Source organism: Saccostrea cucullata, unplaced genomic scaffold (assembly GCF_032062105.1).
Source record: "Saccostrea cucullata isolate Sc308-1 unplaced genomic scaffold, CSIRO_AGI_Scuc_v1 ctg14037, whole genome shotgun sequence".
In the NCBI taxonomy this organism is placed as follows: domain Eukaryota; kingdom Metazoa; phylum Mollusca; class Bivalvia; order Ostreida; family Ostreidae; genus Saccostrea; species Saccostrea cuccullata.
In genome coordinates this window covers 1,361-15,867 of record NW_026919431.1, presented here as the reverse complement: position 1 = coordinate 15,867, position 14,507 = coordinate 1,361, and the positions used below count along the sequence as shown (strand labels likewise).

The following is a 14,507-nucleotide window of genomic DNA, read 5'->3' as shown; positions in this document are numbered from 1 at the left end:
AAGAAAAGAAAGAAAGAAAAAAAGAAATATAGATAGAAACTGATAAAAAGATAGAAAAAACAAAACATAATGAAAGTCATGTGATATAAACATTTTTCTTCATCTAAGTAATATCACTTACATTTAGGCATAAATGTCACTACCATTTTTATTTTTTAAGTAACTAAGGGGTAATAGGGCACCTTATAATTTATTCACAGGAAAAGGGTGAATTCCCAGAAAAATAATTATTCCCAGATAAAATAATTCCTTGTTTTCAGCCCTATAACATTCTACACAACTGTGAAAAAGAATACTATCACAGCTCCACCTCTATTTTAGACCTTTTTTTTAGGGTTGATTGAACATGTTGTAGAAGTGATTGAGACTTCCTTTGCAAAAATCAAATTAAGCTTGAGGTATGTCACTTGTCAGCTTATAAGAAAAGTTAAGGTAGAACCTATTACTTCAAAACTATTAAATTGAACAATGTAAATTGTTCAACGTTAAATGAAAAAACTGCTCAAAAATTCTCACTATCTGGAAAATGCAGTATTGCTATCAAACATTTTTCAATGTCAGGATTTGTGTAATGTCTTTACAGTTTTACTTTAAATATCAAGTTATTTTGATTTTAACTTCAACAGCTACATTAGTTTATATTCTCACTAGTGAATACCTCTAGGACTCATTGCGTCTCCGCCCGGTCCGCCCCTGGATCCACCTCTCTGTCCTCGTCCTCCACCCCTCTGTCCTCTGTTGAATCCACCACCCCCTCCACGGCCCCGCCCTCTGACAGCACTCAGATTTAACCTGGCCTTCACATTAGTCCTACCCAAACGCTGCTTCAAGCTGGTCTACAATGGGTTAAAATATTTCAATTCCTGTATAAAAATCTTCTGAATCAATACATGCATACATTTGTACAAGAATGAGAATGTTGAAACTTATGACAAAAGAATTGAATAGATTTTTTAATTCCACTTTTCACTGTAAACAGTGTCATCCTAGACCAGGCCTCTTCTTTTAATTAGTGCAAATCTTTATAAAAACTTTATAAATGAATCAATGACACTGACCCCATAATACAAACTTTTTTCTAACTGGTGTTGGTGTTATTTTGGCATTACTAATTGTAAAGTTTCCAAAGGCATCATCAAAAAACTATATGTGATTTCTCTTTTAGGGGGGAAATTTCATCTTTAAAGAAGAAGGTATGCTTTTAGTATTTTGGCGCCCTAAAAATGTAATATCAAAAAGTTTTGAAACTGGCTTAAATATTAGTTAAATAAATGAATCTCATAAATCAGGAAAAAATATGGCATGAAGGTTTACCATTCTGCAAATATGACGTCATTAATGTGAAGCATTTCTCCATTTTCAATAGAAAAAGCCTCAAAATGGCACATTTCAAGGCTGATTTTCCTTTAGAAAACAGTGTCCACAGCCGTCGCTCACGTTATTTTTTTGATATTTTGTGTAAAATTCAATAACAAATCACATATCTCAAGATCTTTGTGGGCGATGCCTGTGAACAATGTTATCTGAAAGAAAATTCCATTAAAAATTGGTACCTTCTGCAACTTTTTAATAAGAAAATACGGGAAAATGCACATGTTTATGACGTCATAATTAGCATTTCAAAACACATGTGAGAAAAATGACTTGTATGATTTTTCTGCATTGAATTTCCATTATTTAAAAAGCATGAGTTTTTAAATTTTACACCAGTTTCATTTTTTAGAAAATCACAGGGCAAAATTTGTATGGAAACCATACCTTCTTCTTTTTTCATGTTCATTTCCCCAACTTCTCATGTCATTATTTTTCAAATTCTCACAGCTGCCTTCTTTACCAAACTCTCCAACTCAGAATCCTAGCTGGTCACTCACCCTTTTTGATTTTCAGTGCTGCCTGCGGTAGGTCTGTTTGCCATTTGCTGAGCTAGCCTCCGATTGGCTGAGGATGCCTGCTGGGCCTCCGCCATTCTTGTTCGGATCGCCTGGGGCGAGGTGGGCGACGTCGGCGTCTACAATGTTGGTAAATCTTCGGGATTACAAGGAGAGGGTGCATTAGTCTTACTAGGGATAACACCCATCACTGCAAGACTTAATTCTTATTGACTTTTTCTCCATGCTTTTTTTATATACATGTAGGTTGGCTCATTACTGCAAAGCATATCCATTATTGCTTTTTTTTTTTTTAACCTTTTCTTCATTATTTTCATATGATTGTGTAAACACAAGCCTTTCTTCAGGTCTTAGTTTTGCCCATGACTGCAAGGTATTCCAAATAAATTTGGATATTTACCTTACTAGGGCAGTGCTAATGATAGCTTTCAATGTCACTATTGTGAAGTATGCCTTACTAGAGCCAACCATTCTTTTACATGTTATTGTGAAACTATTACGATAAATCTTCAAAATTGCATCATGCAGTTATTTTAACACCAGAAAAAAAATTCAAAGAAAGCACATAAAATACAAACCATCTTTCTTGTCACAAGTCAAATATTCTGATTTAAAATTTGTAAAATTTCCAATTTTCATAGTACACTCTTTATTTAAAAGAAAAGTTAAATCTAATAATTTCGTTTTCATGCATTTCGACACCCTATGAAAAGGGTGTGTTTATGTTTTGGAGAAAAAGTCTGTTTTCTACTGTAACAAACTTTTGTGCATGACCACTCATAAGTGACATTTAGCACACCCTCTCCTACACGATTCAGAGGGTCTCTCCACCAGGGAACACCCTCCTTACATGCTGTAGACACTCTCCCCCCTTCTCCAGGGTCTACAACTCCCCTCACCTGTCATTCAGGGACATCTTTGTCCCGCTCTTCAAAACTATCTTTGCTGGGACTGCCATTTTATCCCTTTTCCTGTTGAAGCCCACCTGAAAAATATTCTAAAACTAAACAATAACTATTCTGGATATGCAATATTGTTAATGTTTGCCATAATTGTGAAAACAAACGAACAATAAACAATGAATATACTTGGTTTGTTGATAAAAGGCAATTCGGGTTAAGTTGACATTTGATCCTAAGGGTGGATAAATTCTCTCTCCGCAAAAGTTTATAAATATTGGAGAGAACCTGTCCTTATTGATTTCAAAATAAAGTACATACTTTTTTCTTACCAGTAATTAGGACAATTTACACCGATGGTCGGTCGGTAGTTTGATTTTTGTGGATTGTTTGCAGTTAGTTTCCTTTCTGTTTGCAGTTTACCTTTTCGACACCGGTTGAAATGTTTTTACTTCCGTTTAGCCGTCGGGATTATTTCTCGTCAATCCAAAGTTAACTTTTAGGTATTCAATATTTTTTCAATTATGAGCAGGGCAAAAATATAAACAAAATATCCACAACATAAAATAATAAATAAAGAATGTATATCGACGAATATAGCAAGATCTCTTTAGTATACATGGAATATCCTTCCGTTTTTATCCGGTTCCGAGAATGTTTAATTTTTTTGAAAAAATGGAACCATCCATTAAGGTTTGAAAGGTTATTTTTTAAACATTTAATTCACGGAGTTTTATGGCTTCCAAATAATCTTTTAATATTGTTCATTTTCCATGCAACAATAATAAAGAAAAAAAGTTTCAATCTGTCATACATCAGTCTAAAGATTCAGGAAAAAATTTTGTTACAGCAAGACAAGTCTGTTCCAACCTAGCAACAGACGAGTCCAAGTGCAAACACAAATACACTGAGAGCATATCGACTTATTACACTTGGAAGTGAAAATTTAAATTTATAGCTAAAATGGTAAGTATTTTAAGCAATAATCAAATATTTACGTGATGAAATTTTATTTAAAGTTATTCTAGAATGTAAATTTTGCAGTTGTGATGCTTTTCGAAGGAAAAACTTTCGAAAATAGGGTGCACTGTGAGATTTGCTTCATGTTCATTCAATGTTGTTTCATGTAAATGGCCTAATATATTTTTTCGTTTCACTTTCAACACAGACCTGTACAGAATTTTTGCCATATTAAAATCAAACTTTCAGACACTAAATGCTTTATCTAATGAGGATTTTATCCAATTACCCTCAAGCAATGCCTCAGCAGGATTTTTTTGCTCATAAAATTGCAACTAGCCTACATGATAATTCTAGTTATCTAATGTCAGTGTAATAGTTTAAACTTATTTGAACATGGTGAATAACTTGCATGTTCCATTTTGTAGACAACTGTGCGCCGAGCCCTGACAGGAGGGGCGAGAGAAAGACAGTTAGAGAACATGAGAAGACAAGAAGATTATCGGGAAGACACGATTCGTCGGTTACACGAGGAGAAAAGACTGGAGGCTAACATGAGCAATGAGGAGCGTATCTCGGAGAAACGTTTTATCAGGCGTACTATGATGGAGCAGAAGGAAAGGGAAATGGAGGAGGCAATCCTGAAGGTTAAAATGTTCAGTTACTTGATGAATTTACTTAAAATGCAACAAAATTGAGAAAGGCATTCTTGTCATTTTGAAAACAATTATAGAATTAAACATGTATTTATTCTTGTATTTGTGGTATATGGATTGAACTCTTTATTATCCCCCTTCTCTGAAGCTTGAGAGTTTTTAAGCAATGTTCTTGAATGTGTTTATGTGGATGAAAAAATGCATCAGTAAATTTTACAAATCATTATTTACATCAATTGGTAAATTTGATTTGTGACCGAAAATTAATAACATCCAGAATTTGTAAAATGTTCTTTGCTTAATATTTTAGGCCCAGAGAGATCGCTTAATCAGAGAAGAACAGTTACTCCATGAAGAAAGACTGGCTGCAGAGCTGGAGAAACGGAAACTAGATTCCATCAGGGACGAGAAAATGAGACAACAGATCAGAGAAACAAGGTAGTGTACTAAAGTCGTTATATTTATTACTTAAATATTTAAGGCGTACTATTTCATAAAACCTTTTGAAATTGTCAGGATAGTGATTTTAAAAATTGCTTTCCAGTTAGTGCAGCAAAATATTTAAATATTTTTTTTTGTGTGTGTAACCTGGTAACCCAGTAAAAATAATTCATGTAATATTTTCTTTCGAAGAAATGAGACTATTTACATTAAAGTTGCTTTCCTTTTTTGTACAGTCTAGAGTTGAGAGAACTAGAAGCAAAGTTACGATCAGCCTATATAAACAAAGAAAGAACGGCACAGATAGCTGAAAAAGAAGCTCTCAAGTTTGACAAAATGGTATGGATTTTTCTTCCTCACCTGCAATTTCAATATTTTTCATTTCATGTTTAGTAAATAAAATGATCCTTCAAAATTTATTTCAGAACATTCAATTAGATACTGTAAATTCTTTAGTAAAATTTATCTACACATATTTCTTTGAGATCTACATTTATCCCTGTACCTTGTTCAGTTATCTCTGAATTGTGACATATAAATACAGTAAAGCTTGTCTAATTGGGATTTTCAATATTTCATAATATTGTCCAGTACAAAGTAAACTTAAAGTCCCTCTATATTTTAATTTTCTCACACAGAATGTTGTTTAATCCTGCCAATTTCTTTGGAACAGATTATAAAAAAAAACTACCTATTCAGGCAATGGGGTTAATTGCTAACAATAAGGAAAGTTGATGAAGGAAAACTTGAAGTCATTGCTTTGATGATGTTCACATTATTAGATAAGACAAGTTTTCTCTGTTTTTAGCTCACCTGAGCCGAAGGCTCAAGTCAGCTTTTCTGATCACATTTTGTCGGCTTCCGACTGTCCAGCTGTCTGTCTGTCTGTCTGTCTGTAAACTTTTCACATTTTCGACTTCTGTAAGAACCACTGGGCCAATTTCAACCAAACTTGCCACAAAGTATCCTTAGGTGAAGGGGATTCAAATTTGTTCAAATGAAGGGCCTCGCCCTCATTCAAGGGGAGATAATTGGGAATTAATGAAAATTTGGTGGTATGTTTTTTAAAAAAATCTTCTTCTCAAGAACCACTGTGCCAGGAAAGATGAAACTTATAAGGAAGCATCCTCAGGTAGTGTAGATTCAAATTTGTTCAAATCATGACCCCCCGGGGTAGGGCGGGGCCAAAATGGCCGACCAATGTTTTACATAGAAATATATAGGAAAATTCTTTAAAAATCTTCTTCTCAAGAATGACAAAGCCATAATTCATCATATTTATATGGAAGCATGCTCAGGTAGTGTAGATTCAAGTTTGTTCAAATCATGACCCCCGGGGGTAGGGCGGGGCCAAAATGGCCGACCAATGTTTTACATAGAAATATATATAGGAAAATTCTTTAAAAATCTTCTTCTCAAGAATGACAAAGCCATAATTCATCATATTTATATGGAAGCATGCTCAGGTAGTGTAGATTCAAATTTGTTCAAATCATGACCCCCGGGGGTAGGGCGGGGCCAAAATGGCCGACCAAAGTTTTACATAGAAATATATATAGGAAAATTCTTTAAAAATCTTCTTCTCAAGAATGACAAAGCCATTATTCATCATATTTATATGAAAGCATGCTCAGGTAGTGTAGATTCAAGTTTGTTCAAATCATGACCCCCGGGGGTAGGGCGGGGCCAAAATGGCCGACCAAAGTTTTACATAGAAATATATAGGAAAATTCTTTAAAAATCTTCTTCTCAAGAATGACAAAGCCATTATTCATCATATTTATATGGAAGCATGCTCAGGTAGTGTAGATTCAAGTTTGTTCAAATTATGACCTCCAGGGGTAGGGCGGGACCAAAATGGCCGAACAAAGTTTTACATAGAAATATATAGGAAAATTCTTTAAAAATCTTCTTCTCAAGAATGACAAGGCCATAATTCATCATATATATATGGAAGCATGCTCAGGTAGTGTAGATTCAAGTTTGTTCAAATCATGACCCCCGGGGGTAGGGCGGGGCCAAAATGGCCGACCAAAGTTTTACTTAGAAATATATAGGAAAATTCTTTAAAAATCTTCTTCTCAAGAATGACAAGGCCATAATTCATCATATATATATGGAAGCATGCTCAGGTAGTGTAGATTCAAGTTTGTTCAAATCATGACCCCCGGGGGTAGGGCGGGGCCAAAATGGCAGACCAAAGTTTTACTTAGAAATATATAGGAAAATTCTTAAAAAATTTTCTCAAGAATGACAAAGCCATAATTCATATTTATATGGAAGCATGCTCAGGTAGTGTAGATTCAAGTTTGTTCAAATCATGACCCCCGGGGGTAGGGCGGGGCCAAAATGGCCGACCAAAGTTTTACATAGAAATATGTAGTAACAGTTTTCACGAAAACTCACTGGTCCGAAGACCGAGGCCAGTGAATTTTGATGTCGGGTCAGTGAAAATCAAAATTCAAGAAGTCCGATGGGCTTGTTGATTCTAAAAATCATACAGAGTCAATATATTTTTTAACTGTCTTACTTGCGTAAATTTCATTAATATATAAAACAAAAAGAACTAGTGCTAATTGTAACGGGGACCGTTACAGATGTTCCCCAAACGCTCCCCAACTTCCTTTTGGTGCCACATTCCCTGTAAGCTTCATTAAATAAGACAAACTCTATGCATTTGAGGCTTTATCTATATATTTTAATACACTAAATATTAAAGTTTTTAATCCAAAATTATTAAAAAATACTCTAATTTAAGTGTGTTTTTAATTTTACTCATTTCACATGCACGCACGTGCATACATGAGCATGGTGACCATACCTTCTTGTAGAAGTCCATTACATCTATCTATGTTCTAAATCCCACCCCGTTTGGTTAAAAACCAAGGGAGTTATAGCTGTTTAAAGTTTCAGCCAATCAGATTGCAGCGCACGTACATGCACGTGTATGCATGTGCATCGTGACCATAATTTCTTGTAGATGTCCATTATATCTATTTATGTTCCAAATCCCATCCTGTTTGGTTGAAAACCAAGGGAGATATAGCGATTTAAAGTTTAAGCCAATCAGATTGCGGCGCACGTGCATGCACGTGTTTTCATGATAATTGCTATATATCATCTTGTAATATGTTAAAATTTCAAAGCATTTCGTCAAAAAACAAGAAAGATATTGAGACTTTAGTTTCAGCCAATCAGAGCAAAGCGCACGTGCATGCGCGTGAGATCTTGCTATTTTGACCATGTCATATTGTCTATGCTACTAATATATCCTTATTTTATAAGTTTCAAAGTAGTTCATCAAAAATGTAAAAAAGTTACGCCTATATCAATTATATCGGTCATTTCACTTATTGCACGTGCACGCTCTTGCAAGCACGTGCGCGCAAAATGACCTTCGTTCGGCAAATCTACATAACATGCCTACTAACCCTAAAAAGGTTTTAACCTAAGTCGGATGTACAGTTTCAAGATCACTTCCGGACAAAAAAGTACCGGAGAAGAAATAAGAAGAAAAAAGAATAATAACTAGAGCAAAGCTCGTTGCAAAGCAACGAGTGGGTCTTCCTTCCTAGCGATAAGCAAAAGATTAAATGTTTCTGTCTAGATTGTCAACTTTGCTAACATTCTCTTTTTCGATTTGTCTCAGAAACCCTTACTTGAATTCTTTAATTTGGTGTGAGCATGAGGTCTAAAGGGTACTCTCTCTAACAGCATTCTTGAAATCGTATCCACAACAGTTTAACTTCCAATATTATGACTTTTGATATCGGATATATCATGTTTGTGCAAATGTTTGTGAAACGTGTCATACTACAGAAACATAAGTGTTTTGCTACATTACCATCTTAAAAATGGCTTTAAAATCATTTAATATACAATATAACTAGGTAAATAAAATAAACAAATTATATAATAATTCAAAAAATCCAAATGTATTTACAATAATGATGAACAATCTTCATTAGTTGCAATCAGTAAGTAGAACAATACTTTTATAATAAACGCACAGAAATGTGTTGTGTATGTTTCGAATTTGAAGCTTTCCACTAGCAACTGGTGGTACCTCAATAGGAGTGTAAAATTCTCTGAAAGGTATATTGTAAACATATTACATATGGCTGTGTATTCTTTTTAGCGGCTTTGGCGGAATGCAGCAATCACTAAATCAAGTACAAAGCTAAAAGTCTTGTACATAAACATAAATAAGAATATCTACGCTAACTTATTCAAAAGTCAATTTCCACCAAATATTGTACAAGCTAAATATAATACATTTACAGCATTAAAGAAACAAATCTCTTTGAAGGTATTGCCCTGCATAAGAACAATTTGAATCCCCTACACTAAGGATGCTCTGTGCCAAGTTTCACTTTGGTTCTGGAAAATGATATTGTGAAATTTTAGACAATGATGATAATGGATAAAATTATGTTTTTAAAAAATTTACTGGTTCCTTTAGCTCAGATGGGCTAATAAATATGCAACAGGCACAGTTTTGCAGTTGACATTGAAATGCGACTGGACATCTCTTCAATCTTGTTTTAGAAAACTACATGTACATGCCCTATGTACTGAATTCCTTGGAATCATACACATGTTTATGCCTTTAATTAGTTGTATGTGCCAAAATAACAATTTTTTTTACGTTATACTGTAAAAAATACACATACATGTATTACAAGATCTTCTATTCCTGCTGAAGACAGAGGATCTATCTTAATCATTAGAATAAGTAAGTCTAAACTTTGAAAGGGAAGACCTTAATAAAGAGGTCAACATGCTACACAAACAAAATATTATTATATTTAAAAATAACATTTATTCCAATGTAATTACTGGTACATGTATTTCTGTTACAAAAACTATTTCACTTGAAAAACTGAGAGCAATTGATATGTTCATATTTGTGGATTTATGTTGTCAAATCAAAATTTAAAAATGATACACAGTGTGTTTAAAAATTGTCTTCACAAACCAAAACTTGACTTATTTTCACTATGCTGTTTATTCCATGTCACATCCAAACAGATGATCTTCTGGCAAATCATGGTCATGCTTGGTATCAAAATTCAGTCTTCAGATGAGTCACACCTATCCAAAAGAAATTGAAATTTTTTAATCTATAATTCTTTTACTAATAAAAAGTGCAATTCATGAGATTATAAATTAGATTATCAAATTGAGAGATAAGATATTGTCACATTTTCTGTGTATAATTTGTAAATTTTAATGTACTCTTTCATCAATTAAAAGAAGTTTACACCAATTAAGGCAGTCATTTATGCTATTCCCTAATAAGACAACATACAAGTGCAAAGTAATCATGCACTAGTGGGTTTAGGATAATGTGCTAGAGTATTTATGACAACATACTAGCACGAGGTGACAATGTGCTAGCATGTACGTCAGTGATAATATGCCAGCACACTGAATCCAACATGCAGTGAAGCTAACACTCAACAGATTGTTTAAAGTTGTGTTTGCATGATATTTTGTTTTGTGTTAACACAGCAGCGTGTTGTTTAAAGCTGCATTGGAGTGGCAGTCTGTTGAAATTAACATGCTAACACACTGCAACTTCACATCATTGGAACACCATAATTTTAAAACTGACAAACCAATATCTTATGATTACTAACTAGGTAATTGCAACTGTAAATGCTGATTTCATGGTGACAATAATACCGGTAATTCACTGTATATCTGAGAACTGATCAATTATAATAAGGCGTGTCCAGATAGGGCCACTTGCTAAAGCTCAATAGCACTTTCATAAAAGCGTGCCATCTTACCGACACAAAAGACGCCATTAGGCTATCACACAGCTCGCCATCACAACACTGAAAAACACTTTCGCACTAACACAAGTTCGCACCACACGCTGTCACACTAACACACAACACACTGTCACGCTAATACAATTTCACACAACAAAATATCAGGCTAACACGAGTTCACACAACACACTATCATGCTAACACGAATTCACAAACACGCTGTCTCGCTAACACAAGTTCACACAACACGCTGTCTCGCTAACACAAGTTTTACACAACACGCAGTCTCGCTAATACGAGTTCATACAACACACTGTCTAGCTAACACAAGTACACGCAACACACTGTCACGCTTAGATGAATTCACACAACACACTGTCACGCTAACATGAGTTTACACAACACGCAGTCTCACTAACACGCGTTTACACAATACACTGTCACGCTAACACGAGTTTACACAATACACTGTCACGCTAACACAAAGTCACAAAACAGGCTGTCTCACTATTCACTAACACAAGTTCGCACCAAATGCTGTTGCGATAACACACTGTCATCCTAATACCATTTCACACAACACACTGTCATTCTAATACCATTTCACACAACACACTGTCAGGCTAACACGAGTTCACACAACACACTGTCACGCTAACACGAATTCTCAAAACAGGCTGTCTCACTATTCACTAACACAAGTTCGCACCAAACGCTGTTGCGATAACACACTGTCATCCTAATACCATTTCACACAACACACTGTCATCCTAATTTCACACACACACTGTCATTACCACACACAACACACTGTCAGGCTAACACGAGTTCACACAACACACTGTCACGCTAACACAAATTCAAAAAACATGCAATATCGCTAACACGAGTTCACATAACACGCAGTCTGGCTAACACGAGTTCACACAATATGCAATCTTGCTAACACGAGTTCACACAACACACTATCTCTCTAACACCAGTTCACACGACAAATTTTCAGGATAACAAGTTCACACAACACACTGTCACGCTAACACGAATTCACACAACATGCTGTCTCGTTAATAAGAATACACACAACACGCTGTCTCGCTAACATGAGTTTACACAACACGCAGTCTCGCTAACACGAGTTTACACAACACGCAGTCTCACTAACACCAGTTTACACAACACGAAGTCTCGCTAATACGAGTTCAATCAACACTCTGTCTAGCTAACACGAGTTTACACAACACACTGTCACACTTACACTTTATACACGATTTTACACAACACGCTGTCCCGCTAACACGAGTTTACGCAACACATTGTCAAGCTAACAAGAATTCACACAACCCACTGTCAGGCTAACACAATTAAGTTCACAAAACACACTGCCTTGCTAACACAAATTCATACAACACACTGTCTCGCTAACACAAGTTCACACAACACACTCACATTGCTGAGTTTAAAGTAAAGGTCTACCCTAATTTGAAGAGGTTTAAAACTAACATATCTCTATATTAGTAAAAAGCTTCAAATTTAAGACAAAAACATTTATGCAGTAATGTTCCTTAACATGCATCTGGCATATAAAATGAATGAGACCTTAAAAACCTCACAGTACATGTTTACTTAGCTAATTAAAGGTCTAAATTGATGCTATTCAACAATATATATCAACATCTCTAAGTATGTGAATGAGTGAAATTCTCAAATAAATATTATAAATCAAAGTATCAATAAGAAGCTGAACCTTACGTCGCAGGTTCCAATCCCATTGCTAAATGCTTTAGACAGGTTACTCCTATGAGACTGCATAAACCAAGATTCTGTGTCACGGTAGGTGTTAGCACAAAATGGATCTCATACTTCTTAAAGGCAATAAGTGCTGAGTACAAGTCTATATTTGCAGCTAATACCATCCCAAGTGGTGGCACCATGAAATGACTGAAAAATGTATGATTAAGGCAAATAAACAAACATTAAACCATTACAGCAGTCTTATCAAACAAAAAAAGCAAACTTTCTATTATTTCAATTTTTTTAAACAAATTTCTTTTGCAATTTAACTGAGCAATATTTGTCCTTTTTTGTCAGTAAAGTATGATATTAAATAATTAAGACTTTTTGAGAACATCTATTTATAGCGAGTCCAGACAGCAGCACAAATCCCTGCCCATAATGCGAGCTCTTATGATAACACCTTGGCAAAAGAAGATTGTGACTTGCACATTGCTCCACACAATTTTTCCGCAGTATACTTTGGACACACAGTGCTTAGCTTCTTTAACATGTTTAAGCTACATTCAAACTATTCATTTCTATTTAATTTGAATTAGCTATCCTTACTCATGTTCACATGGAGCTAATGGGAAGTAATTTAACGAGCAGTGAATTCATTCGAATTAAACATTTGAATAAACTCTCAGTGTGAACATTGAGCATGGATGCACCAAATGTCAAATGCGGCTTGACAAGCACAATCTAAATTAAAACTAAATAAGTATCTGCCCTCACCCTTACAGTCACACTGTCAATATATAATTAGTTGAATATATTCTGTAACATTAAGTGCAGTTTGAATTATAGAGTATGATCACTATGATAGATAGTAGGACTGTTGAAATTACATCCTCAAATTTAAAAAAAATAAAATATAAAGCTGTGGGGATTTACAAGGCAAACAGAGAGCGTCTGAACTGTAAAACAGATAATATATCGGTGTGTCTGTGTATTTCTAATAACATCAATGTACGTCACTGTCATGTAATCAGTAGTGTAAATTTTAAGTAATAAAAATATTCTAACCTTCATTCCAATGGTCCAAGCCAATCATACATTAAAATGTCGCCGTCAGCTCTTTCATCACTCGATACAATTATCACTGGGGAATCCGAAGCAGAGTCAAGAGTGTTCATCCTTGTTAATGTGACAGTCAGAATTTCCTCGTAAACAATTCACACAAGATTCTTAGAATATATGAATCGGGATAATTCTGCTTAGAATAATGTTCCAGAGAAGTGACAAAGTACTTCGTAGCTCCAGATTAAATGAGTGTGCATGTCTACAAACGGATTCTTTGTGAGAAAATGTTCAACTTCACAAATCATTCTATTTTCAGTTTGTAAACCATGACAAACATGTGTCCGACGTCGACTCGAAGGGGCACACTAAAAACGGGATATACTAGAGACCTGATATTTACCTGACGTTTTAATTTTTAATTAAATGGTAATATTGAGTATTTTAAATTACTTATGTACAGACTTTATGACTTCGAGGCATATGCTATACAAAAATTCAATTGTTTGGAACATTTACAGACAAATTTGAATCAGGTCAAATAAGTGTTTAGTACATCGCGTCTTTAGTACCTTCCTATTTCCCACAATGCCGCGCGTTGTTTACAAACAAGCGCGAAAAAATCCTCTAAACTAGGTACTATTTATTGTTGTGTACATCATCACATTTTAAAATTATTTGAATAAAAAGAAAACAAAGAAACACCGAATCAAAACTATATCTTTTAGATGCATCAACTAAAAATGTGCACATGTATGCAGTAAAGGCTTGGCTGGCTATAGGCTTGGCTGGCTAGACAACTTGTTCCTGAAAGGTTTCTCACATACATGTACTTGTTTTATATAAAAAACAATTAAATATAGCTGGAAGTTTATTTCTTTTTATATCAAATGACAAGATTTTATAAGTTCGAAATTATTTCAGTCAAACTTTTTCATAATATACCAATATTTTTAGCTATCAGAAAAAACGTGTATGAGCTATTAACCCCTAATTATAGGGGCCAGCCCCTTTTCATTAATCTAATATGAAAGCTCTCGTAATTACACACAACTTTTGTTATATATTTCTTACCAAATTATTCTCGGT

The 14,507-nt window shown here is 34.7% G+C and overlaps 2 protein-coding genes and 1 long non-coding RNA gene across 3 annotated transcripts; 1 reads left to right on the top strand and 2 right to left on the bottom strand.

Annotated features, from left to right (window-relative positions):
* Window positions 1-658: 658 nt before the first annotated feature.
* LOC134231384 (chromatin target of PRMT1 protein-like) lies at window positions 659-1,966 on the bottom strand (the record flags this gene model as incomplete). The annotated part of the gene is made up of 2 exons (XM_062713352.1): window positions 1,872-1,966; window positions 659-831 (listed from the first exon to the last, which is right to left on the bottom strand). Coding segments are annotated over exons 1-2 (268 nt in total), but the record flags the coding sequence as incomplete, so codon positions are not given.
* A 1,674-nt stretch (window positions 1,967-3,640) lies between these two features.
* On the top strand, window positions 3,641-5,662 carry LOC134231373 (meiosis-specific nuclear structural protein 1-like). The gene is made up of 5 exons (XM_062713343.1): window positions 3,641-3,754; window positions 4,177-4,395; window positions 4,715-4,842; window positions 5,082-5,184; window positions 5,654-5,662. Exons 1-5 carry the CDS (start codon window positions 3,752-3,754, stop codon window positions 5,660-5,662), a joined length of 462 nt encoding a protein of 153 aa, XP_062569327.1. The 5' UTR covers window positions 3,641-3,751.
* A 2,994-nt stretch (window positions 5,663-8,656) lies between these two features.
* Window positions 8,657-14,185, bottom strand: LOC134231396 (uncharacterized). The gene is made up of 3 exons (XR_009984547.1): window positions 13,425-14,185; window positions 12,375-12,563; window positions 8,657-9,939 (listed from the first exon to the last, which is right to left on the bottom strand). It is a non-coding gene; the product is annotated as an uncharacterized LOC134231396 (long non-coding RNA).
* Window positions 14,186-14,507: the final 322 nt, after the last annotated feature.